Source organism: Thunnus thynnus, chromosome 10, assembly GCF_963924715.1.
Source record: "Thunnus thynnus chromosome 10, fThuThy2.1, whole genome shotgun sequence".
Classification (NCBI taxonomy): domain Eukaryota; kingdom Metazoa; phylum Chordata; class Actinopteri; order Scombriformes; family Scombridae; genus Thunnus; species Thunnus thynnus.
The window spans coordinates 29,876,546-29,904,369 of NC_089526.1; the positions used below are offsets into that span (position 1 = coordinate 29,876,546).

Sequence of the window (27,824 nt, forward strand, 5' to 3'; positions counted from 1 at the left end):
TACAATGAATAGTTTTTATTTATCAATTAACTTCATACAAAGTTCAGTGAACAGAGCAGCTTTGTCTTTAACACAGCAGCAGTTCTCCTCGATACACCTGCACTCAGTTTTTCAGGTATTTGGCAGGTCGGTTGTTGCTGCATCTTGGAGAAGTTGCCACAGTTGTTCTGTGGATTTAGGCGTCTCAGCTGCTTCTGTCTCTTCATGATAATCCCAGACTGACTCTATGATGTTGAGATCAGGGGTCTGTGGGGACCAGACCATCTGTTGCAGGACTCCTTGTTCTTCTTATTGGTGAAGATCGTTCTTTACGACTCTGGCTGGATGTTTGGGCTCGTTGTCAAGCTGGAGAATACATTTGGGACCGATCAGAGGCCTCCCTGATAGTGTTGTATTATGGATAAACACTTCAAGTGCCTAAAATTTTTGCACAGTATATGATGCATACATAATTATAAAATCTGACTTCACTTCACTACCTCACATCTGTTGTTTGTTTTTTTTAATTACATCAAAATGTTAGTTGTTTTGGTTTTATGTTCCACACTTGAAGTTTTGGTTGTTTCACCACTCTCGCAGCTCTTTTCAGCAGAACAACTCAGCTAATAAACGTGCTGCCTGCCCAGCAAGGAACAGCTGCAGACAAAATCATTATGAGCATAGCTCCTGAGAAAAATATCTGGCTCTTTAGCTGCTAAATGCTCCACTATGTTCACCAGCTAGTTGTAACTTTGTCTGTCTGTTTGGAGCTGGGCAGGTAGAGTACAATCACTGAGTTTATCAGTTTTGTCTGCCAAAGTAACGAGCTGAAAGGCGCTAACATGCTCGGTAGAGCTGAGGAGAACTGAGGTCAGGTAATAATTCTCTGTGGGTTTGTCACTATGGATGATCCCTTTCACATTACATGTAGTCCACTGACCTTATGTTCATATAAAAAATGTTCATTAATGCAGCTTTAAGTACCTTTGAGTAAGATTTTAAATGTAGGTACAGAGTATGTTTTCTTCCAACAGTGTCTACAAGATGTTAGAGATGAGTATGACCTTGTGAAACCTGGAAGTCAGAGTCATTGGTGATGCAGTGATGGCTTCGAGTACATATTGTCAACAAGAAATCTTAATTGAATTTCTCTCACCGCCTATAGACACAGCACAAACTTTGATGATTAGCGTTTCACTTTATTCAGTTGTGCTTATAATCAAACATCTATTTGAATTTCTGACAAGAACATCTGTCTATTTATCAAAAGTACCAGACATTTCATCTGACACACTGCCAACACTTGATTTCCATGTGTAACTGTGTCTACTGTTCTAACATGCTGTACCCACTGTATGTTTACATGTATGATCAACAAATCAACACATGTAAACTCACACATACTGCTGAATATTTCTGCCTCGAGAGCGGCTTTCAACTGTCATTTTATTCACACTTTTCAGTCGATACATTAAGTGGTAGAGACACCAAAATAATGTAATATATTAGCTTTGGCTATCAGATAAAAATACATTAGAAAAACTTAATTTCTTTCTCATTACATTATAAAAGACACAAGGTGATACCCAGCCTTCAGAAAGGCTTTGATGGACTAGTACACACAGCTAACCATGAGCTTCAAGTTTTATTTTCCTAACAGCCACAAGGATTAGCATTGCTCTCTCCCATACAGTCTTTAATAGATGCTCTTTTATACACAGGCAAATCAATTTATTTTTCCCAGAACTCTTTTCTTCTTCGTATATGTGTGTAAAGAGACATGAGAATAGCTTCAGCTAACAAACAGTTAAAGCCCAGATCACTTGAGCCTGTGTAAATCCAGTCTGAGATGACTGAGCCAAAATGCAGCATTGCCAGGAGTCTGCTAAGCTGCTGTCTAGTCTACACTTGCAGTGCATCATGGCAGGGTTTTGACAATTAAGGAATTAATTTGACACTTAAATAGACAACAGGTAATAACTGAGATGTGTGAGGTGAAACTTCAGGACAAGGATAGTGCAATGTCTCTCTCTTCTTTCCCAACAGTCTCAGAAGTGCTGCCTGTTACTTGCCCCAAACTCACTGATTACTTGTCGAGACCTAAATTGGATCATTTATTGAGAGGCGCCACCTGTAAACCTGATCTGCTAATCGTTTTTCTTCCTAAAAAACGCTTTTCCCTCAGACACTCTGTCTTTGGTTTCCTGCAGTTTCTCAGAAAGCTTGTCCTTAGTCTCTTCCATTTTCTCAGAAAAGCGTTCTTTAGTTTCCTCCATTTTCTCGGAAAATCTCTCCTTTGTCTCCTCCATTTTTTCTGACAGTTTCTCCTTTGTCTCTTCCATTTTGTCCTGGATGTATTCTTTAACTGGCGGTGGTGTGGATAAGTAGCCGTGCTTGCGGAGGTACTGAACAGATAGTGATGTGCCACCCAGAGTCACTGTATACCTGGCAGGGGTGGCAATCTGTGGGAAGACAAAGAGAAAAGACACTGACTGATGGCTCATACATCACTGACAAATGCTGATAAATGAGAAAAAAAATGTTTACTTTGGTAAATAACAATGGATCCTGGATTAAATTACCTTGTACATGGCGTATGCAGTCAGAGCATAACCACTTGAAGAGTCTCTCAAAAGGCTAACTAGTGACTCTGGTAGACCGATCATCTCCAGAAATGGCATTACATTCACACCTCTGAAGAAAATATAAATTAAGATTGAGAAGGTTTGATGTAACTGCCAAAAACACACAAAATAATCTCCAGTTCTTGAACTGCATTATGTTGTAATAATGTAACCAAGGAACATTGTCACTGTGTTGCATCAGAATGACTGAATAACAATGCTTTGATTATTTTTTTAACTAATAAATATCACACAGTTTGACAAGTTCAGACACTAACAAATCTCTTATCAAACCTCTCATTTCTCCTCACTCTTTATCTTTAGCAAAGAGCAAGAGAAAACATAAAAAGGTAGCAGCTTCTCATTTTAGCCGCATGTTAATTAAGCTGACAGACATCACCAACAGATTGGATCATCTGTAGCTAATTAACATTAATTCTGTAATGGCTAAAATAAAAAGTTAGTCTGTTCTCTGGTTAATGTTTCTCTGCAGTTGGTGTCTGTATTCAGACAAAGATCATAAGTGCAGACACATCATTATGTAACACCACTGTACGACCACCAGTCAACTGTGTTTCTGTAGTTTCACTGAGTGGAAATGAGCAGCTGATCTCCCAGTTACTGACAGATTGACATCAGCATTTTAATCTGATCAGCTTCATAGTTGTGAATCAGGAGCTTCAGTATTTGGAGAAAGTAGCTTCTGAAGTACAACTGGTAATGTGTCAGATACATCTAATTAACATTATATTATTCTGCGCATCTCATTTTCAGGTTGTGAACATTAATTAGAATGCCTCTAAAAACTAAGTTTCTGCTCGTCATCATAAAAAATACAACACTGTGAAGTCCAATGTAAAGCCATAAACTCAGAACACAAGACTCACTTCATAGCAGCGTAATAGAAGGTTCCAAACCACATGGAGGACGTCACGAGATGCACAGGGATCATCACCTTCCCGTACTGTTTGAAAGTCCTCTTAAACCTCTGGACCAGACCAATGGATTTATCCTGCAGGGGGTCCACCTCTACAAATTCAGGCTCAGCTTCCTCTTTCCGGACCGCCTGTGATGGAGGTGCGGAGCTGGCCTGTGGCTCCTCCTCTGGCGGCTGGTGTTTCGGCTGATGTGCTGCATTGCTGGAGGCTGAGGTTGACAGCCAGAGTCGGCCTGTAGGTGTCGGCAGGGACAGGCGGAGGGCAGAGCAGCAAAATGCTACTGGCGGTTCATGGACGGTGACGCCCACCAGCAATGGGCGCACCACTGCCGCCCGGCGCAGTGTACCATAGAATAGGATGCGCTGCATTATCATCATCGTCTCCTCCTCCTCCTTTCTGCTGCTGTGACGTTTAAGGACAGACTGTGGGTGCAGGAAAAAGAAAATCTGTTTAAATCCAAGGAGTGACATATATTCTAGTTGCAGCTTCACAAATGTGAAGACTTGTTGCATTTTAATGGAAATATTTTAAAGTAAATACAGTATCATCACACTACACTGCTGATTGGACAAATAAGCAATATGAAGATCATCTCAGGCTCTAAGAAATAGCAGCAAAAATGTATTACTATTTTTTGACATTTCATAGACTATATGCTAAACCTATTCATCAAAAAATATTAATAGATTAACCAATAATGAAATTAACCATTAGTTGCAGCTCTGAAGAACTTTTCATGTCATGGACCTAAACAGAAGATTATATCTGAAGCCTGCCAATATACTACTAAAACATAAACCTGATACTTAACTCCTAACTGATCATTCCTAAATAACTGAAATATTTGGCAGTTGATCCATTTCTGCTCTCATTAGAAGTGTATATGAAACACACTTCTTCAGCCTCTTCAAAAATGTAAAATACCTGCGGTCTATTCTGTTTGCCTAAATACATACATAGTGATAACTGAGTGACACATTGAACTATGAATGACCTCGTAATGGAGACGCTTCAAACACAGCTTAACATTTGTGCTGTGACGACTAATATGGACGTAATATGACCAGCTTTCATATAAACTGTTGTCTTCCCACAGTGCTGACATTATATTCATGTAATTTTTACATATTATTTTTTTCATCTTATCCCAGTCCTGCATTTGCTGGACATATTGAACCCTGCCTTCAACCTCAGACCTCTGGATCTTCTGGTCACTCCTAAATCTGGACTGCAGACTACCAGGAAACTGGATCTTCAACCAGCACAACAATTTCTGAATTACAACCTACAGTATTCCCTCTTAAGTCTTCCCTCCAATGTGTATTTATTGCTGCTGATTAATCTTATAGATGTTCCCTTGTTGCCTAAATTGAAAAAGTATATTGTGCATTTTTAAAAGAAAAACACTACATACGTCTTAATGTTATACAGTAAATGTGCTTAAGAATTATCTATGACAAATAGTAGTGCTGAAACCACCAAACCAACTCTATTCTAAACATTCATTGAACAAATCAGCCAGGACCTACATTCCTTCATGTGTTAGCTATAACAATATCTGCCTTTTATCTTCATATTCATCTATATGACAGACTGAAGGTCTTGGACATACCTTGTGTTATGGTTGCACAACCATAAATGACAAACAAAACGACTGAGTGAGTCACATGCAGGAAGTTCAAGAATGTCCGAGACAAACTACTTTACTCAAACTACGTTTTAAAAGCTAACATAGCGGACAGAGGCAGGTTTATACGAAGAAACTTCTGGCGCAGAAACCACCAGTTAGCCGAACTGAACTGCGTCAATTCACCGTAGTTACACAGGAAGTCACATAATTAGTCTTCAGAATAAAGTGACGCCACTCACTAAAACAGGCAGCAGCGTTTTGTCCTGTCTTATTTTAGAAGTGCTAACCGGAAGTCTACAGCTACATTCATGCTAATTTTACACAGACTTCTATTTTAGGCTAGTTGACATTGGCCAGTTTTGTCTGGAGGACAGGAGGTGGTTTTATAGGCTGTTGGAGCGCTTTCCACTGGCAGACGGCGGGAAGAGGCTTTCATTTCTTTAAAGCAAACAGCGTTTCTTCTTAGGAGAGGTTTCATAAGGCCAGACTCTGGACTGCTGCCAACTTAGCTGTTAGCGGTTAGCTGACTGCTAACTCCCAGACAGTCAGCAATATAAGTTGTCACCATTTAAGCCAAAAAAAAAGACGCAGTAAATAAAAAGCAGTGGTCACTTACGATGGAAGTTACCTGTTCACGCCCAGACTAAATCGGGCTCCTGAGTCCTGAGGGCCATGCAGACCTGCCCGGGTTATGTGCCGTTCAAGGACCGCATTTCTCGGTGCAGCAGCAGTAGGGACTGGACTGCACGGAGGGCAGCATGTACTCCCAACCGCGCGGGGAGCCACGGGAAATGTAGTTCGCATGGTCCAGCTGTAAAAGGGCCATGCGAACTTGCGAACCTGCGCAAGAACTTCATTTCCCAGCGCGCCTAGTGGGTAGTCAACTTCTTGGAAACAAACATGAAATTGGCAAGATAGGTTTTCACTCGCAACTGACGACCTTCAAACGTGTCCCTATATCATTGATAATACATCATTAATAATACATTTAATTTGTACCGAACTTTTCTTTCATGGTGAAACTCAAAGTGCTACAGTATTTATAACATAGAACATACAACATAAAGAAAATAGTTTTAAAAGTTAAGATGAAAAAAGGTTTTTAGGCCTTTTTCTTTTTTTAAAGAGTCTAGGGTCTGTGCTGCCCTCAGATGGTTAGGAAAGCTGTTTCACAAGCGTGGTGCAACAGAGCAGAAGGCTCAATCCCCTATGGTGCAGAGTTTAGTACTGGGGGCCCAGAGGAGCAAGCTGCTGGCAGATCTGAGGGTTCAGGTGGAGGTTAGTGGTGTGATCAGTTCCTGTAGGTAATGAGGCTCATGTCCGTATGTGTAGAAATATAAATGTGTCAGTGTACCATACACTTTTAATGTTTGATTTGACCTGCTATGAATTGTCAGTAACAAATAACGGCACTTACTTAATAAGGTAAAATGCACTATGTCGACAACCTGGTTCACATGGGCAACAGACATAAATACAACTAACAGTGTTAGTACATTCTGTGCATTTAACACCATTCAACACACCCATGCACAAGCAAACGTGACACTTTGCACATATCATCTGTGACATATATACACCCTTTTTCTGCATTACATGAAGTCTACCAGCAGAGGGTGATGCAGTCATACTGTCGGGGCTAAGCTGTGTTGTTTTTCCCATGCACAGTAAGAGACAAATGTTATGAAAGCATGTTATCAATAGCATGTTTAGTCTTTATTTAAAACACATGGTTTGGAATTGCATCTCAAATGAGGTTAATGTTTGGTCTGAAAATATATTAGCTGTTGCAGTCTTGCAGTTACGCATGAAACTTGTGTTGATCTTTTTTAGAAAATTTTCTGCCCTGAATCTCCACTTGGTAAAGGGATCATCCCTGAAGTTGATTAGGATTCAGGATCATGTTCATGGATACTAAGCAGAGCTGATGTTCATTGACAGAGGGGTTAAAAACACATCCTCCAGCTGAAGAGTGTCTTACCACTAAGTCAATCTTCGCAGCCATTTTCTCCGTGTGTTTGTGCGCAAACGTGTTGTAATTAAGATCACGTTTCTGTGATTGAGCTCCAAGCACACCAATCATCCCTGCGTCAAGAGTCAGATCAATTCTGTGTGACAGATCTGAATTGCATCTAAGATGTTTGTTGTGTATCCATCTGTCTGCTGTGTGGGCTGAGAAGGGGACAAGTCATCCCATTAATTTCAGTGACTGCTGGGACAGTGCAGTTTCTGCATTCTGTGCACTCACACAAAATAGCAGAGGACATGCTTACCTACGAACCACTCTCTCTATGGTCTGTTGCAAAGGCCCTAAAAACACGTAGTACATCCACACAGGTGTTTTTGTTCATTTAGCCCAATTAGAGCTCTTCTAATGACTTTGTGGGCGTGTACAGACTGTGAGTGATTGACATCTCCCAGACTGTCCTATTAGCTTTGTGTAACTTACTTACTTAGTGTAAGTAAGTTACACTTACTTACACTTGGTGACCTCATGTCATTCCCAGCATAGCTCGAACCAATTTCAACCAAGGCCAGAAGTCTAATTAGCGTAAATAAGTGAAAACACCTGTGTGGGTGTGCGGGGCCTTAAACAATGGACTGTGAATAATGTGAAGGGTGTCACTGGTAGTAACACACCCACAGAGAATAGACCTTTTTCACTTAAGACATTTAGACATGTTATAGTAGGAAAAGCACAATTGTAAATAATAAAATTAATGGTAGCTGAGTTCCATTTAGCTGCTACAGTTTCAGGGTCCTGGTATTGTGCATGCTGGCTCACTGTCACTGCTTACACTTAAATAGAACAGAAGAACCACTGTTAATGTTATTAGTAACACCTGTGCTTTTCCTGTTTTGACAACTAAAAATCACTGTTTTGAGAAAGGTCTGTTATCACTTGACCCTGCAGTTGCCCACAGCTCTATGGAGCATTTTTGTGTCTTTCAGCTTACTGTTTTGGTTTTAAGGCCCACAACCAGCGGTGTAAAGGAACTAAGTACATTTACTCAAGTACTGCACTGTACTGTACTGTACTAGCTAACTGTATATAAAGTTCTTCAAACCAGCTCCACCTCCAGCAGCTACAACAGTAACATGCTGCTCAAACACTGATGCTTCAGTATTAATAATCTAATGATGTACATATAATAATATATATATATATATATAATATATCATACATCATCAGAGGGACCAAACCACTACTTTTACTGCAATACTTTAACTACATCAAGCTCATTATACTTATGTACTTTTACTGCAATACCTTAACTACATCAAGCTCATAATACTTTTGTACTTTTACTGAAGGATTTTTCATGCAGGACTTTTACTTGTAAAGAAGTATTTTTACATTGGTACTTTTACTTAAGTAAAGGATCTGAGTACTTCTTCTGCCACTGCTCACCATTCTCATCAGTGTCGTTTCCAGCCACAGCAGGCAGCTGGTCATCAAAAAACTCTAAACCCCCTGTACTCTACCTGCCCTGCACCAAATGGCAGACGGACAAAGCTAGTGACTAACTGGTGAACATAGTGGAGCTAAAGAGTGAGATATTTCCCTCAGAAATTATTGGAGAGCTAATGGAAGAGTGAATATTGTACCTACAATTATCAAACTCCAAATGAATGATTATATTGCTCCACATCTGCTGGATGTGTAAATAAGTGACTCTATGCATGTTCAACACAACTTCACCTCAAGGTGATGATGTCTCTCTTGTGTTTGCAGCTTGGTATGCTGGCCCCATGTAGCCAAAAAACAAACAAATACAGGTTTAAATATACTATTTTAAACTAAATTCAAGTAAAGAAGTCAATGACTTTACAATCATTGAAGAACCTGGTTGGGATGTTGCATGGAACAACATGTATTTAATACAACATGTAGACTAGCATTGTGTTAGTCAGTCATACCATACAATATAAATAAAAGTATAAATCAGCCTGCTGCTTCTTTCTCTGCTTCAAATAGACTCAGTACAAATATTGCTGTGTGGTGTACAAGTGATGTACTATGCATTAGCATGAAATTATAATAAACATTATTATATAGTGTTATAGTTACACAATTAGAACAACTGAGTCCTGGTACTGCTGTGTATATCAGGAAGAAAACTTAAAAAGTCTGATTATTTGCTAATGAATTAAAATTCCTATGGCAGGAATGTTATATATGAGACATACACAACCCAGCACGAACAGAGCTTCTATACAATCTAACCACCTCGTGATATAAGGATGATTGCATCATTGCGGGTATTAACTTCATGCACCATCCTTAAATGCACAATTTTTTTTCTGATATAATCAGAAACAAACAAACAAACAAACAAAAAATCTGGTGTCATGCTGTGGTGCTGAATCTCAGTCACACAGTCAAAATAATTTGGGTTAAAGGTTAAAGAAGCCAGCTTGTGATTGGACAGCTTTCAGGCTGATTCCTTTGGGGTAAATGGGGTGGAAGTTGGGTGGAATAAGGATGGTTGAGGGGCAGAGCTGACAGTAATAGAAGAAATCTGTGATTGGACTGCTGGTCAGCTACCAACTGTAATGTATGTGAATGCACAGTGTGTTGTAGTATGCAGAAATTAGGAGAAAATGAGAGTTCAGTCAACTTTTTTTAAGTGACTAAAGCTTTACAGAGATATTTGTTGATGTGTCATGCCATATACCCTTGTCCCGATTTAGACTTTGTGTCACAAGTGTTTGTACGGTTGCTAAATCCAGAGAGCCCTTGTGAGTAGAAGCTTATAGAGCTTTGTACTGACAGAAAATATCATTTTCTTTCCTTTGTGAAGTGGTCAATGCCCCCATCTGCATGACTCACTGAATGGTTTGATGAGTGTAAAATTGATGTGAATCATATGCTATGGCCTTTGCAGTGACTAGATCACAACCCAACTGAACACATACAGAAGATTTTGGACCAACATGTTAGACAGCACTCTCCATCACCATCATCACCAACATCACCAACACCAAATGAGGGACCCAATGAAAAAATTCTGTTCATCTCTCTTGTAAAGATTTTATGGCCCAAAGTTGCAGCATTTTAAGCATATGGGGTTGTGTTTAAAGGAATACTTTGACATTTTGGGTAAAGCTTTATTAGCATAAAGACTGGGAGTAGGGGGAACAGCTAGCCTGGCTCGGTCCAAATTTACAAAATTCTCCTACCACCACCTCTAAAGTTCACTAATAAAACCGTTATATCTTGTTTGTTTAATCTATACCCAAACTGAAATATGAATACAGTGCTGGTAGGTGTGTTTTTGAACTTTTGACAGACCCAGGCTACCTGTTTCCATCTGCTTCCAGTCTTTATGCTAAGCTAAGTTTACTGACTCCCACCTCTTGCTCCAGTTGTTGCAAGCCTCAAACATCCGAGATGATGAAATCGGTTGAGCTGCCTGACAATTAAGATAACACGACTAAACACATACCAGCTTTAAAAGGGGAATTCCACTGATTTTATACATAAAACTCAGTTTACTAGTCATGGGGAGTACTGCTCGGATTGTGAACACATATAGCATCTGTTCTGTGGCTCTTGTGGAGAAAATAACCCCTGATGATATCATCAGGGTTATCTGAGGTTGTGTTTGTTATAAACAGGATGTGTGAGGTTTGAAAGAAGTTGGCATTTAGGAGACTAAATGAAAGACAGTATTGAGTTGCATTATGGGAAATGTAGGATCCAGTGCTTTTGGAGCTTGACCCATACTAGGAACAATACTAGATAACTGTAGTGCCCCTTTAAGGTCCACTTAATAATACAATGAACACTTTCAAATGACCACCAGGATACAAATTAGAAATGAAACAGAAAAAGTGAATTATTTGAATAAATTTTGTTGAAATAGAATCTTTGCTCCATTGCACTGAACGGAGTCAGTTGAGATGGTTTTGGCTCGGTTTGATTAGGATGCTCCCTGGATGGGAGGAGGACAAGGAGTAAATGCAGAACAACCTGGAACATATATATTTTCCATTATATATATTCCATCTTGTGGTTGGGGAGAGGGATGTCTGAGATGCCTTACTTAGCCTGTGTCACCACTGTGACACCCGTTTCCATCTCTTCCTGTCCTCTGCATCTTCCTCTGTCACACCATCCACCTGCATGTCTTCCCTCATCCTATCCATAAACCTTCTCTTTGGCCTTCCTCTTTTCCTCCTGCCTGGCAGGTCCATCTTCAGCATCCTTATCCCAATATAACCAGCATCTCTCTTTCGCCTCTCTTCCACCGCCTCCAAACCATACAAGATAGCTTGTAAACCTTCCTTTTCACTCTTGCTGGTACCCTTCCGTCGCAAATCACTCTGGACACTCTTCTCCATCCACTCGACCCTGCCTGCACTCTCTTCTTCACCTCTCTTCCACACTCCCTATTGCTTTGAACAGTTGACCCCAAGCATTTAAACTCATCCACCTTCGCCACCTTTATTCCTTGCATCCTAACCATTCTGCTGTCCTCCCTACCATTCATGCACATGTATTCCGTTTTGCTCCTAGTGACTTTCATTACCGTAGAACGTCTGTGTTCCTACGCATGCTGTGCACTGCATTAAGCCGCAGATCAGCTGTTTGGGTCAAAAAGTGCTGTTGCAGCGTAATACAGTGTGTGGCATGCGTAGGAAATGGACGTTCTACTGTTGAGAAAATGTAGTGCCAGAGGAAAGGGCTGTCTGATGGCAAGGTAAAGTGGTGAAAATATTCTAAATATAGTGTACACTTAAACTGCTATTGATTTTTTTCTTTTAGGTGGTCCTTTTTTAGATGACTAAAATACGTTTTGCTGCTGGCCCTGTTCACAGCCTCACATTGTTTAGCTTCTGTGCCAGTATGCCTGTCTGCTTCTCCAAACTGGGAGCGTGCTGACCCAAATCTACTGCAGGTAATACACTGACTATGGATAACGACCTCATACCCGCATTTAACAAGTTGCAGAAGCTGTTTCTAACAAGCACCAGTTAAAAACGAAGCTGTCAGATTTCTAGGAAGTCACAGAGCAATTTGTAATGTAAAAACTGAAAATGGCCTGTGTGAAATGACAGTCCAAAGACCTCTTCACAGATTTTAAGGCTGCATTTGGTGTGCAGATGTGATATTGTTGTTGGGGTTGTTCAGTCAGCAGCACGCACACAGCAATGAACAATAGGATCAAAATGAGGGTGAGAGGCCTGTCCCATATTCATAAACAGACTCAAGCAAGCTTCAGAGTCGGCCTCTCAGGTCTACCATCTGTGGTGAAGTGCCTACATTCAGATTACATTCAGCAGTCGAGATGGATTGTTTGCACACAGACCATTAGAATTCAAGTGTTTTCATGGCATTTTCTGCTACACCACACAGTGCTTCATGATTAAAATGTTAATATTTTTTGTTTTGTTCAGTTTACATCATTTCCTTCTGCATCAGGGTTCTGCCTTCAGGCTGTTCACAGTTATTTACTAAACACTATGTCATACCAACAAGATGTTCTGTGCTGCAGTGAGACACAAACTGCCACTGTGGTAGGCCTAATCACAAACACTTTCAGTGGCTGACTCATTCTTTTTACAGATTTTTCTGATAGCAGATAAAAAAGAGTGATGTAAATGCTTCATTAGTGACCAATAGGAAGAGGAACAGCTTGACATAGGCATTTAAAATGGACATATTTTTACCATATAAAGTCATTATGGCATCCACGTTAGCAAACACTTGCATATTTAAGGGGCTATTTACGGTATACTCATATCACCATACTCCATAGCTTTGGAAACCCCTTCCCCAACACTTTCCTGAGCTCACCTTACAGCTCTGATAAACATCCCTGTACATTACCAGCACCAAACAACAGACATAGTTAGTGACTTGCTGGTGAACATAGTGGAGCATTTAGCAGATATTTTTCCCAGGAGTTGGTGAAGACCAAAAGAGAGCTAAAAGAAAAATTAAAATTAGACCTAGATTGATCAGGTGGCCAGAAACAACTCCAAATGAATATTGCTCTGTATCTGCTGGATAGCAACCACTAACATGTTAGCCATATCAACATGACAAACATCCAATATTTAATCCTGGTTTTGTGCTGGGCAGGTAGTGTTCAGTGGGTTTATCAGAGTCTTTTCAATGAGAACAGCTGCCTGCCGCGGATGGAAACAAGGCTCATGAGAGCAGCAAGAGTGAACCAAAACAGTAAAGCTGTGGGCCGTAAAACCAAAACAATTTTTAATTAACCTTTATTTATCCAGGAGAGTCCCATTGAGATGAAGAATCTCCTTATTCAGGGAGACCTGGCCAAGACAGGCAGCAGCATAAATACAAACACATAGTTACAGACAAAAAACACAAATTCAGATAAAATTAAAGAGAACTTAAAAAACAAGCATGGGGAGCTCACATTTCAAAAGAGAGTCAAGGAGGCAGTTTCTTAACCAGGTATATTAAAATCATTGACATCTTATGGAATCTGCCTCTAATTCTTTCATTTTGGATTTAAAAGCATTTAACAAGATTAATTCATTGAGTTTCAAGTCATTTTGCAACGTATTCCATGCTGAGAGTGCAGAATACAATGTCCTTTTTCCAATTTCAGTATGGACATTTGGGACAATAGCATAAAGACGTTGTGAGAATGAAAGGAGTATTGTCTGGCACTTTTCTGCATGATAAAGACACAAAAGTAGCATGGGAGCAGACTAAGAATTGCCATGTATATGAAGGTTTACCAATGTAAGAAACTACATATGGTCAAAACAGGCCATCCTTCCCGAGTATAACTCACAGTGGTGAGTCAGAGCTTTACAATTGGTAATGAACCTCAAGGAAGCACAGTAAGCTGTGTCAACCATATGAAGACACTGAGCAGAGGTATGCATATATCAAAGATCACCATAGTCCAACACAGGTAAAAAAGTGGTGGCAACAAAACAAAAATCGCTTTTTTACATTAGAAGAAAAACACAATTTATTTAAAAAATATAACACAGTTTTAGCCTCAGCCTTTTCACCAGGTACTACACATGTGGCTTAAAAGTGTTGGTCTGATGTGCATTAAGAATGTGTTCCAGCTGAAATAGGGTATTTTGGACAACAATAAAAGCATTTTGCAAGTATTCAATGGCCTGTACAAGAGTTGATGTACAGCAGTATATAATTGTCATCAGCATAAAAATGAAAATTAGCATCTAACATGTTTTGACCCTGCCAACTGTAGCAAACATTGTTTATATAAATAGTGAATAGAAGTAGACCTAATACAGAGCCCTGTGATACACCCTCATAGACAGATATTATATCAGAACATAGACTATCAGATCTAATGCATTGAGACCTATTACTAAGATAGTTGAGAACCAAGTGATTGCTCCTGAGTTAAAAATCAAGCTGAAAGATGCTAAAAAATCTCAGCAGAGCTGAGGGGAACCATAGACTTGGGTTATATTTCTCAGCAGTTTTATTACTAATATAAATATTGATAAGTGCAGCTTTAACAATAGATAAGTCAGTAAATTCTAAAGAAAACAAACTATATATAAGTAGTAACGTGGACACACATTCAAGCAAAATGCAGGCAGTCAGTTGGAGAATTTTTTCCCGATAAGACAAACAGTTTATTTGCATAATCTGTGGGTAGTAGAATACTAGAGAGTTTAAAAAATGGATATGTTGGACAATCTTTTTTAATTCATTTTAATCCTAAACACATATTACAAAACATTTCTGATATGGATCCCTAAAATGTGTTAATTTAAAATAGCATAGAGCTCAGTATGTTGGTATACATAATGTGTATTGTATATCGTCAATATACAATGATATACAATATGCAATTGTATATTTTAATGATATATTTCCCAGTTGAAAAATAAATGTGTCAGTCCTTTCTATTGGACAGTAAATAATGGTGACTCTGTTTATGAATGAGTAAAAACATATTTTCTTCATTTTTGCTCTGCAATTTCTTTTTGATAATGGTTGACATTATGTACCAATACATTTTCTCTTTTAAGTGAATGAGACGTTGTGTCCAAACTTTTGACTAGTACTGTATCTATAAAAAGCTAAAAATCAATTAGCTGATAATATTGGTTTGGTTGGTTTGGAGAAATTCTTCATCTGTAGAAAAACATATTAGTAGTGGTGTATATGAATCATGCCCAAAGAAAGCATGCACAAAGTCAAAGGCCTCGTGATATGAGGGTGATTGCTGTTTTTACACGCCTCAAAATGGGCTAAGCATCATGGGAGCATAGTTTTCATTTTATGTATATTATCTTCTTATGTCAGCTGAAGATGAATGAAACGTTTCACTGTGTAACAACATGTCCTGTGAATACAGGGCTCAATGCTTCTTTGTTTCAGCTCCAGCCTCTATTTAGTCTCACAAGAGACATTATGCATGATGGCCATTTAGTGAACAAATTGTTTTTCTGTGCTTTGTAAGTTATGAAAATGACTCATCTCCTGTGTTGTAATAGGAGATTTATTTGGCTGTATCATACTTTTTTGTCTTTGGTGTCAACCTTTCAGTAACAGTAGGACAAAATATAGAAGACAAAATAAGTTTAAATGTGAGCAATCACTGCCATGTGTGTCTAATTGGCACCCAGCTCTGTCAGTGATGCACTTTTAAATATCATGCACCTGCATCCATTTTTACCCACTGTGTTTTCTCTCTGTGTCTTATCTTCAGTCAGTGGCTGATTTTGGTAATTGCAGACCTTTTCAGTACAAAGCAGCCACCTTACAGAGCTGAGTCATTGCAAAATACTCTGCTTTGTCATTGCCTGCAATGCAGGGTTAAGCAATCGATGGCCAAAGGTGTGTTGGGCTCAACTAAGGCACAAATAATGCAGGGCTATTCCTCTTTCACATGGTAATCACAGTTACTGTGTCCTCAGAGGCTGTGCAGCTGTGATCCCAGTTGTGTTTCTTGTATAAACTGTCTAAATGCCACTAGAGGTCACCATGTCTGAGGTTTAAGGGTTTTACGATGAACCTGTTGATCACAAAAATTATGGTCATATGGTTCAGGACAACTCTGTTCTGTAGAAAATGTTTGTGGCTCATACAAGTCTAATACTTCTAAAAGCTAGTACATGTTGTTATAAATGGCATGTTAGTCTTAACGTAATGTAAAAACTGTAAAATGACCCTGGCCTTTAAAGTCTGGGGGATATGGTTACTTATTGTGTGAGAAACTGAAGAGGAGAATCAACACCATAAATTAACTAATGCACCACAAGTCTAATGCATGCAAAGAGGACTTTTTTTGGCAGTTTCCCATTAATATATGATAATAATGAGCCATGTGTGAATTATTAAAGATCCCCCTCAGGCATGTTAAGACAGAAAAATACTCTGCTTTGAATAATAATTTGTGTCTGATAAGTTTTTTTCCACAAAAAGTACAATTACCATTTAAAAAGTCTTAAAATTACATCTTTATCTTCCTCATTGAAAATCCAGAATCTATGAATATGAAAATATTTTTAATTTCAAAAGTTTAACTGCTATCAAGATGTCTCCTACTTCACTGAAAAGTCAATTCTTAGTGTATGTGCACTGGAGGCTTCAGGTTTCCACATCACACTTGTATAATTTTCACACTGGACTATGATTGGTCCCACAATTGTTGTGATATCACAAGTCATACTAGGTACACCCCTTAAACTCAGCTTAAAGGTGAGCACAGAGAAGGTTTCCACTTTCAGCAGATTAAAGTATGCACATACATGCACAGTACAGGTCAAATTGAAAGAACAAGAAGAAAAATAAATACATTTTTGACTGGAAGGGAACTTTAAATACTTGAACTTACAACAGTCACAAAAAACACAAACATTATAAGTAAGTATTTCTTTTGAGTTTCCCACTGCAGTTATGTAGGTTAATCTATTTTATTATGAACAATACTGATGTAGATCACTCAAAATACACTGTTCTATTTAGCCCGTATTAGTATGTTTTATAAAATGATTCATTTGAAATAAATGTACATTGAAATTGATTGATGACAAACAAAAGTCAAAAGTAGCCAATAAATGATGAAACGGAATACATGGATTTTCTGACTTTTTATCATTTGAATTATCTTGTATTATTATTATTATTATTATTATTATTATTATTATTATTATTATTTGGTCTACCGTGTTGCTCAGACCTTAAAGTTAGGGTATATACCTTTTCCACTGTGGACATATGGCAAGTATAGGAATACTAAACAATAAATGTGAATACTAAAATGTAGTGTCACTATAGCAGAGGTACATGACAATCATAAATTAAGCAAATTGACTTAGTAATGTCACACAAAAATATCTACAGTTTGCTCACATTAACTTCCGTAAGCTACTGGTCATACCAGACCAAAGTTGTAGGGGCAAAATCCCAGAGGATACTGAAATGAGTAAGGGTATGTTTTATTGCTTATGTCTTACACTTTTTATTTGTGAGAGGAATTATTTTTAGTCTCAAACACTTACACACTGTAGGCTGTAAAGGATGATAATGACAGCTTTATTTTGTGTTTAGTGCTAAATAGTAAAAGTTAGCGTGCTACACAAAAATGGTGATGATGTTAAACATTATACCTGCTAAACATCTGCATGTTAACGTTGTCACTTTGATCATGTTGGCATGCTACCATTAGAATTTAGCTCAAAGCATTGCTGTATCTAAATCTTGTCTTTATTGCATATATATAAATCCATGGTAACAATGATGGATTTCACTACAGCCACTGTTCTCCATGAAGAAGCGAACTACAATTTTGTCACTGCCATCTTTCAAGTTTAGTGGTGCTGATACGATAGATTTAGGGTGTATTATCACTTTACAGTAACTTCAACATGCAGTACATCTGGTTTAGCTGCAGTATCGCTGCAGTTCAGTGGAACCAGTGCTTGTTAACCTCTGAAAGCACCAGTTTGACTGAACTGGTTCAAAATCACAGCTAAGCTAGTCAAATGCTAAGTGACTGATAGCTCCTGTCACTCTTGCAAACAATAAGCTGACCAGAGAAGCTACACTAATTCATATGAAAACCTCAAGTTACCCACAGCTGATATGAGAGAATTAAAAACAAAAATCAGGAGCAATACCAGCCTGATTTTGAACTTTTATTTTGCTAACTGGCATCAAGGTTTCAATATGTATACATCTACAATTAATTTAACTACGATCAGTGAATGACTTCAATGAAATCACAGAAGATATTCTCACACAATCACACTGCTTTATTTCTTCACACCATAGAAGTGACCAGTGAGCCAGGCCTGAAGGATGAAACATTGCTTTAATTAATGTGAGAAGCAAAGTAGAGTGCTGTCACAAGTAATTACTTTTTTTCCCCACACACACTGTCCTCTCAACTTTTCCTTTTGCCTTAACTCTGCTGCCAATACAGAGCATAGAAACTGCAGCTGCTAAAGCTTTTCATCTTGTAGTCAAATTCATTGAAAATGTAACGGTAAACTGGTAGAATGCTAAAGATCCAGTCTTGACATGGAGGCATGGAAGTAGGAGCATTAAGAGCATATAGCAATTGCTATATCAATTTCAAAAGTCTTACTTTTCATGGCAATTTTCCTTACTACCCAGTGACATGCAATGAGTGAAATATTTATCAAGAAGATTCATGTTTCCCTCTTGGATATGGTGCTAACATGAAACAATCTAGTTGTCACGGCCTAGTCTCTGGCTCCAGTTATGTCTTCCTCTGTCTGTCTCTTACTCACTTGTCTCCCTGTATTTTCTTGCCTCATTGAGACCAAAACTATAGTGGTGTGTTTGGGTGATCCTAAACAAGTGTTGACTGAAGTAAAAACTATATTTACCACCTAGAAGTTTACTCTCAGGATGTCTTGGCTGCCTGGTTGGCATTTATTACATCATGCAGTTTCTTTGTTATTGGTTCAATTCATATGATGTACTTATCAGTGACTCATGACCACCTCAAGGGAAATATCTAGTAAATAACACATAGTTACACAATATTTTCCAAATTTACAAGTTGATAAGGACTGCATGAATGCACCATCATGTAACTGAGCATGTGGCACAAAATGGATTGTAGGAAACCAAAGTTTTTACGGGATACACTGACACCAGTTGTTTCTTCCAAAGAGAAGACCAAATTTTAGCTGCATTGGTGGAGCCTTTGTTAAGATATTATGACATATTCAGCTTTGAAATAAGGACTTGGAGGATGCAGGATGCAGTCCCTGATTTGGGTCACAGATAGTGAGTTGGTGGCGTAAAGCAAACACAAGCTTGGGGTCCTAATCCTGACCTTGTCTACTTTGACTTGAGGGAATTATACTCGCGAATATTAAACCTCAATAGTGTCTTGAGGTGAAGGAACACTGTTGCTGACTTCCACACTGTAAGGGAGACATCACATCCCACATATGGGTCATTTAAGCCTGTGTGTTGCACCACAATAACCACAGCACACTCACTTATCTTCTTAAATCTTTCCTGCACTGACAGAGTAATTGTTATTAGCATTGAACTATACACAAAGCCCCTGAAGACTTTCCTTTCAGATCTTAATGTCCCCCTTGTTACAGCTGTATGTGTTGCCTGTGTTTTTTTGTTTTTTTTCTCTTTCCTGTCTGTTGCTGCGCCCAGATCATCTACAATCAGTTGTAGTCATAGAAATTAAATGTTCCATGTTCCTGTGGCAGTGAGAAGCTTTTTGATTGTGGACTGCAGGTCTTGCCTCTCAGTCTGGGATTTTATGTTATTTAGTTTTTTCGTTGCATTTTGTTTGTTTATAGCATTTATTTAGTGTTCTGGTTGCTTTGTATGTTTTTCATTAATAAATCCCATGGTTTGGGTGTTATAAAAGGTGTTTGTTAAAGGGTGGGTTGTTGTTCACCCCATAGGGCCGACTAAGGGTGGGGCGTAACACCAATGTTTTTTTTCTTCTTGTACCTTCATTTGGATGTTTGAGCTTCCCTGTGCAGAATGATGTATGTGCAGAGTTTGACACTTGAAGGCTGTTTTCACATTCATCTGCTGAAAGTGGTAATTTCTCTGTGCTCAGCTTAAAGGTGCAGTGTGTAGAATTCAGTGGCATCTAGCAAATGGACTCAGCAGAAATGGAATATAATATTCATAAGTATGTTTTAATTAGTGTATAATCACCTGAAAATAAGAATCACTGTTTTTTTGTAACCTTAGGATGAACACTTTATATCTATATAGGGAACGAGTGCTTTTGCATTTTTCTCAAGTTTCGTGGCCACTGTAGGTTCTCCTACATGTTTGGAAGGGGGTATTCACTTGGTTGCAATCTGCAACCTCACCGCTAGGTGCCACTAAATCTTACACACTGCACCTTTAAATATGAGTTTAAGGTGTGCACCAACAAGCATCATTTGTGACATCACAACTAACTTGGAAGCCAATGGTAGTCCAGTATGCAATTTACACAAGTGTGATGTGGAAACTTGATGCCTCCAGTGTACATACACTGAGAATGGACTTTACAGTGAAGTAGGAGACATCTTGCGTCCAGCAGTTTAACATCTGAAATGAAACATATTTTGCATCTTTATAGATTGTGGATTTTTCAATGAGGGAGAAGGAGGAGATGTCATTTTATTCTAATCAGGTAATTTTGTGAGCTATTTTGTGGAAAAACCATATCAGACACAAATTATTATTCAAAGCAGTGTATCTTTATACATCTTCAAACATGTCTGTGGGGATCTTTTAGTATTTCTATATATTCATTGATAAATAAGCAACAATCAAAATTACAAATTTAAAAAAACAACAACTTGGGTATTTAGAGTTAACACTCCAAAACTCAGCTAATCTGCTTCAATGCAGCTGTGGTTTGATCAGATTTGATTGACACTGAACAGCTCCATCACATTTGGGTTCAAATGTTGCAAAACTCTGATGGGTGCAGGGAAATACATCATGTTTTTCAAACTAATCCACGCCCACTTGAAATCAGTGAGAAAAGAAAGGGAAAAATAAACAGTTACAGAAATCTCTTGTATGACATAATCAAAACTGTATTAATTTCATCAATAAATAGTGTCCTCATGTAGGAGGGGCACATAAGGCCAAATCCACAAAATGATTGCGCGGCTTTTGCCACCGCTAAACCTGTGCAAATCAGACAAAATGGCAGCGTGTGCACCTGAAAAGGGTGACATGCACCGCAAACTGCGTTGCCTAGCGAATAGCATTATGGTGCGCCTTTCCATTTACATGTATGTAAATTAGGTAATATTCATATATTCGGCACAAAATTGGCCCCTGTCTATGCAAATAAGCCCTGTTGCAAAAATAGTCTACAAATAGTCTACACGCCACAAATTGCCACACGCAATTAGGGTAGAGTTACTAACGTCTTCAGATAGTTAGTATTAACTGTGCGCACACTCACTCTTCACTTTCTCTCTTTCTCTCTCTCTTCAAATCTTCAAGTTTGTGAGGCTTGAATGATATTGAATTGATACTGAATGATATGATATAATGTGAAATCCTCAGTCAGACATTGGGAGGGATAAAGTGGGTATAGGGTGGTAGGCTTATCTTGGACTTTCAGCTACAAATAAAAATGTCCTGATAGCGCTGATGAAGCTCAGGATTCATCCATAAGGGCTTCTTTATTACAAATAATTACAGCATATAAACCTGGAATCTGTGTGTAACAGCTGAGCTGTGTAGATGTGTAGCAGAACACAGAACATTAAATACCGTCAGATCCTGCAGTAATGAAGTTACTGCTGCAGTGCCACGTGCGTAAATGCGAAAAGCCTCTTTCTCAGTTTGGAGATGCACTTACAACAAAGCTGTGGGCAACAAACAGAACATCAGCACTGATGTTTCTGCGAATCCCGGATACATTCAGTGACACCTGAACCACATTATTGTAAGATTTGGACATTAATCAAAGACGTTTCAGACCTGCCTAATAGCTGTAGCCTATTTTAATGGACATTTCAATAGATTATGTTATACGGTAGATGTGAAATACTAAAGAAGTAAAAGAAGAAAGGTTTGTGATTGTCGAGAGCTTTGTGTGTCTGCACCTCTGCTAATTAAAGACACAGTTTGAGGCTTTTGTGCTCTCTGCAGCTTTCATTATGGACCAATCTTTGTGCTAAATGTGGAGAAAAGCCTGAAACACTGGAAACTCTCATTCTAACAGATGCAAAACAAGGGCAAATTACACTCAGCGCGGGTGTAATGGGTGTGTTTTCGCCAGCATATCTTTAGTGCAAAATCTTTTGTGAATAGGACCTTAAAATGGGTAAGACTGCAGGTGCAAATGCTGCGCAAATCATGGTGCTATTAGTAGGCGCAATCCATTCTTTGTGGATTTGGTCCTAAGAAGCTGTTTGAGGAAATGAGTTTAAAATTACTTTATTAAGACAGCGTGACTGATAAGACCCAAAAAAGGAAGCCAACACGGGTATCTGAATCATTGTTTTCAAAAGTCTCTGTTTCCGCCTGTCCAGACTAAAACGCAATCCTGGAGTTTTCAAACCAAAACAGGGTCAGCAGAGTTTTCAAAAGTCTCGGTATTAAGGGTTTGAAAATGCCAGAATAGTGTGGATGCTAGGCTTAAACGTAGTAAAAGTTATGCGTTTTGAAACTAGTGTGCATGTAGCCTCAGCTCACATTTTCCTCTGGGTCCTCATGGTTACAACAGCATTTAGAGAAACATGCAGGTCCTTATGCTTCCCTTGATTTGCCTGGTAATGACAAATTAAACATTAAATAAATGGTTCCTTAAGTGTCAGAGAAAGAGTACTGTTCTTGAGTCAGACCAAATGCCACTACACTCAGAACCATTGATTATGATGCACATTGCAATGGACATAGCCTAATGGAGAAAAGCAGTCCAGGTTACCAATAGATCTATGTTGTTTGTGATTATGCCCGAAAGTATCTGAAAGTTTTCCAAACTGATCAATATTAAGATCTGATTTTTTTTCTTTTGTTTGCTGGTGGATGTGGTCATTTACAACCAGACAATAGAGTGGAATAAGGCAAGGCAAGGCAAGTTTATTTATATAGCACATTTCAACAATAAGGCAATTCAAAATGCTTTACATAGAGCATAAAAGGCATCAAGACAGAATATAAAAGCAACACAAGTAAAAAGACATTTAAATACAATTGAAAAGTGTTAAGTTTGGAAATAAAAAGAAGCTAAAAAAGATTAAGACAAATAAAAGAGGAGAATAAAAGTTACAGTGCAATGTAAAATATTAACCCTCAAATTTGGTTTAATAAAAGGCAGCGGCAAACAGAAAAGTCTTCAGCTGTGATTTAAAAGAACATAGAGTTGCCGCAGACCTGCAGTTTTCTGGGAATTTGTTCCAGATATGAGGAGCATAAAAACTGAACGCTGCGTCTCCATGTTTAGTTTTTACTCTAGGGACAGAAAGCAGACCTGTCCCAGACGACCCGAGAAGGCTAGATGGTTCATAATGTAGCAGCAGATCAGAAATGTATTTTGGCCCTAAACCACTCAGTGCTTTATAAACCAACGGCAGTATTTTAAAATCAATTCTTTGACAGACAGGAAGCCAGTGTAAAGATCTGAGAACTGGAGTTATATGATCCATTTTCTTGGTCTTAGTGAGGACTCGAGCAGCAGCATTCTGAATCAGTTGCAGCTGTCTGATCGATTTTTTAGGGAGACCTGTGAAGACAGTGTTAAAGTAGTCAAGTCTACTGAGGATAAATGCATGGACAAGTTTCTCCAAATCCTGCTGAGAGCTAAGTCCTTTAATTCTTGATATATTCTAGGTGATAGTAGGCTGACTTTGTAATTGTCTTAATGTGGCTGTTGAAATTCAGGTCTGAGTCCATGACTACACCAAGATTTCTGGCTTGGTTTGTGGTTTTTAACATTATCGATTGAGGCTGAGTGCTGACTTTTAATCGTTCTTCCTTGGCTCCAAAACAATTACTTCAGTTTTGTCTTTGTTTAACTGAAGAAAATTCTGGCACATCCAATCGTTGATTACAAGCACTTACTCAGTGCTTGTATTGGACCATAGTCCCCTGGTAATATGGTCATGTAAATTTGTGTGTCATCTGCATAACTGTGGTAACATATTTTGTTGTTTTTCATAATCTGAGCTAGTAGGAGCATGTAGATGTTGAACAGAAGAGGCCCCAGAATGGAGCCTTGGGGAACTCCGCATGTCATTTTTGTCCACTCAGATGTGTAATTACCTATAGGCATAAAGTAGTCCCTGTCCTTTAAGTAGGATTCAAACCAGTTCAGAACTGTGCCAGAAAGTCCCACCCAGTTTTCCAGTCTGTCTAGTAATATGTTGTGGTCAACCGTGTCAAATGCTGCACTGAGATCCAGTAATACTAATAATGTAATTTTGCCACTGTCAGTGTTTAGGTGTATGTCATTGAAGACCTTAACAAGAGCAGTCTCAGTGCTGTGGTGGGTTAGAAAACCTGATTGGAAGACATCAAAATGATTGTTTAGTGCCACAAAATTGTTCAGCTGTTGAAAAACAGCTTTTTCAATAATTTTACTTAAAAATGGGAGGTTTGATATGGACCTATAGTTGCTCATTAATGAAGTGTCTAGATTGTTCTTTTTTAAGAGTGGCTTGATGACAGCAGTTTTCAGGGCCTGTGGGAGGACACCTGGGAGAAGAGATGTATTGACAATCTGTAGAAGATCTGAGGCCATGCAGTTTGAAACAATTTTGAAAAAGCCTGTGAGGGTTAAGGAATAAGGGCTCTATTTGGCTGAGTCCCGGAGGTGGTCAGTGCAAGAGTCAGGCTCAATATACAGTAATCTGTGTGGGTGAGACACAAGACCACTGGAATACCAACTAAGGAGAGGTGAAGTTTGGCTTCAATTGGACAAGGTTGAAAACATTGTGAATAGTCTCGGGCTCCATACCAGGACTAAAGTAAGCTCTGTCCTTGGCTTAGATGGTTACTATCACAGATCCTGCCTAAAAGGTAAGCAGACCAGCAGTCCTGTGAAGTGGAATGTGAGAGGGCTTTCAGCACCTCAAGAACATCTGTGATCATTCATCTCCTGTGCTGTAGAGGCCTGATTTCAAGCCCACGTTTATAGTGTTTTACTGTTAGGAATGTGACTTAACTGGTTTATCTGCTGGTTTTCATGCTTTATCCTGGGGGTATGGTTTATAATTAAAAGCCTCTTGTTTTTTAGAGACTCAGGAGTTCTCATTCTGGCTTTTTGTAATTAGAACAGTTCTGCTCGTGATTTGGAATCTGTGTAGTTTATCATTAGCTAACAACCTTAGGTAAAAAAATGCCTGATGGTTATCTTATACCAAATTATAGTGCGTGATGAGTAATGTTATGGCAATAATAAATTGCAGGTGTATTTGAGGGTGTGCAAAATTTCAATAAGTAACAGTCTGACAAACATTCACTGCTATTGTAATAGCGGTGCTGATTATATAATTTCTCCCACACAGCACTGAGATCAGCTTGTCATATTACTGTTATACAGTCATGGAGAGCGATCAGAATGTGCTGGTATTTGTGTTTTATCATGTGTATATAAATATTATATCATAACAGAAGTTGTCTGAGTTAGGGCATTCAAAACATGTGCTAATATGCTAATATTTCTTCATCCAAAACACATTAGGTTAGTTACACTATAACACACAGTCCCTTTTTCAGGGCATGGGCGTATAATTGTGTAACTAATAAGCTAATATTTCTAAATTATATTATCAATAAAATATATCATATTGCATAGTTCAGTGAAAAAAAAATTAATTTATGATGATAAATCAGCTTACAAAGAAAAAAACATCTGGTTTGGTGATTGTGAAGAATAAAAATCATAAAAACTTAAATACCTGCATCATCATTTCACCAAAGAAACAGCAGCAACATAAGGTAACATAAGATGAGCTAATTGTAAGCTATTTAACAGCGAACATAAATTGGGCTGAAGATCGTCTTTTCAATTTGATATACGTGTTGAATGTGGTCAAGTCAGGCCATATGACCTCCTCAAACATGTGGACCTGTGTTTCCAACTTTAAGAAATGTATGGTAGGCTATGTAACAATAGCAACCGAAAAGTCAAGAGACAAAACCAGAAATGGAAGAAACAAGAAAATCCCTTCCAAAACCTTTCAATTATATATGACATATTTCTACAATTACATGGTCCATGTAAACATTTGGCACTAATTCTATCTGCATACATGATGTTGAGCTCTGCATCTTTGCTGCTACACCACTGCCTGCATTTGAACTCCTTCAACCACTCCATTTAGATGTACGTGGATTTTGAGTGTTGGACAGGTTGTGAGCTTAAGTCAGATTTGATTCATAGCATCACATGAGCAGAGCTCAAATGTGTGCTATTTTTGACATGAATGGTTAAAACCTCCATGTGAGTGTCCTGACTGATCTGTATAAGCAGTGTCGATTACCTGACATTTCTGAACCCAACAAGAGCAACTGCATAACATAGCAGCATCTCTGGTTTCCCAAGATCCTACAGTATTTTGTGAGAACTGAATAAACCAGTGAACATAAGCACTATTGTGACTTAATTTATGGAGGGTTGATTTGCCCACTGGCTATGTTTCCATCCTGACAACCCAATTAAAACTACAGCAAATGTCAGTGGCTGACCAATCACCCACATCCTCACCCAACAGGCACATCCAACCATGGATTACCATGGATAACCATGGACGACCATGTTTAACCCTATATTGCATACAGAGTACATATCAAAATATATTATTCAAAGTATTCAAAAATAATAATCTACATGCCAAGGACCTTCAGCATCACTTAATGTAACTAATTTTTGATAATGTTACACCTACACTTAACAATGCCTGACCCCTCAATTGGTGGAGCCATTTGGTTAGTTGGGCAGCCATTTGTCTTTAAGACAGCAATGAAGGCTTAAATGGCTCACAGCCTAGTTTAAAATTACATGCTCCACATTGAATGACATCCTGATGTCATGCTCAGCTTCATGCAAAGATTAGCGGAAAGTTAAACGTAGAACGTTATGAGGGTCATGGGACTGACAAAGGTAGCCTAAAAACAGTGGCTTACTCTGTGGGTAAACACACTAAGACGTAAATCTCTCAACATCAAAAAAACATCATCCATTCACAAACAAGCTAACACAGTCAAGCAGTGTTTGAACCTATTCACATCGTCATGGATGCAACCATCACGCTGAGTCCACTTACAACAACTTACACTTACACCAATTTGAAAAGTATTAAAACAGTGCTTTTCATTGTTTTGGCTCTGAACACCAGCATATTGGATTTGAAAAAAGGAACAGTTAATCTGAGGTTTAAGTGTTGACTTTTAGCTTCATGGGTGTTTCTTCCATACTGGGTGAACAGTGTAAGACTTGTAGCCCTATATTTTTAAGGTGCTGGGAGACTGAATTTGTGATTGTCTTAATGTGTGTTAAACTTTAGGTCCATAAATGAACTAAGATTACTATCTTTTTTAACATTAGGGATTCAAGGTAAGCGTTGACTTTTAATCATTCTTCTTTGGCACACGAAAAAAATCTTTTCATCCTTTCTTTTCATTTTCATTCAACTGGACATCTAATAAATGACTTTTCATTGCACTTACTCAGTGATTGTATGGGACCATAG

General features: G+C 38.5%; 1 protein-coding gene and 1 long non-coding RNA gene across 3 annotated transcripts in view; both read right to left on the bottom strand.

Moving 5' to 3' along the window:
• Positions 1 to 27,824, bottom strand: part of LOC137191953 (uncharacterized) — a 300,725-nt gene continuing 272,901 nt past the window's right edge. Inside the window, exon 2 of the long non-coding RNA XR_010930466.1 lies at positions 1 to 546. This is a non-coding gene — a long non-coding RNA (uncharacterized lncRNA). The remainder of the gene's footprint in view (positions 547 to 27,824) is intronic.
• fam210ab (family with sequence similarity 210 member Ab) lies at positions 1,158 to 5,956 on the bottom strand. 2 transcript variants are annotated; one of them, XM_067602460.1, is made up of 4 exons: positions 5,800 to 5,956; positions 3,491 to 3,963; positions 2,562 to 2,673; positions 1,158 to 2,441 (listed from the first exon to the last, which is right to left on the bottom strand). In XM_067602460.1, the coding sequence occupies exons 2-4, from the start codon at positions 3,916 to 3,918 to the stop codon at positions 2,127 to 2,129; spliced, it is 855 nt and encodes a 284-aa protein (XP_067458561.1). In that variant the 5' UTR covers positions 3,919 to 3,963; positions 5,800 to 5,956; the 3' UTR covers positions 1,158 to 2,126. The 2 variants fall into 2 exon arrangements, with proteins under 2 accessions (XP_067458561.1, XP_067458560.1); XM_067602459.1 differs by having other exon boundaries at positions 5,788 to 5,945.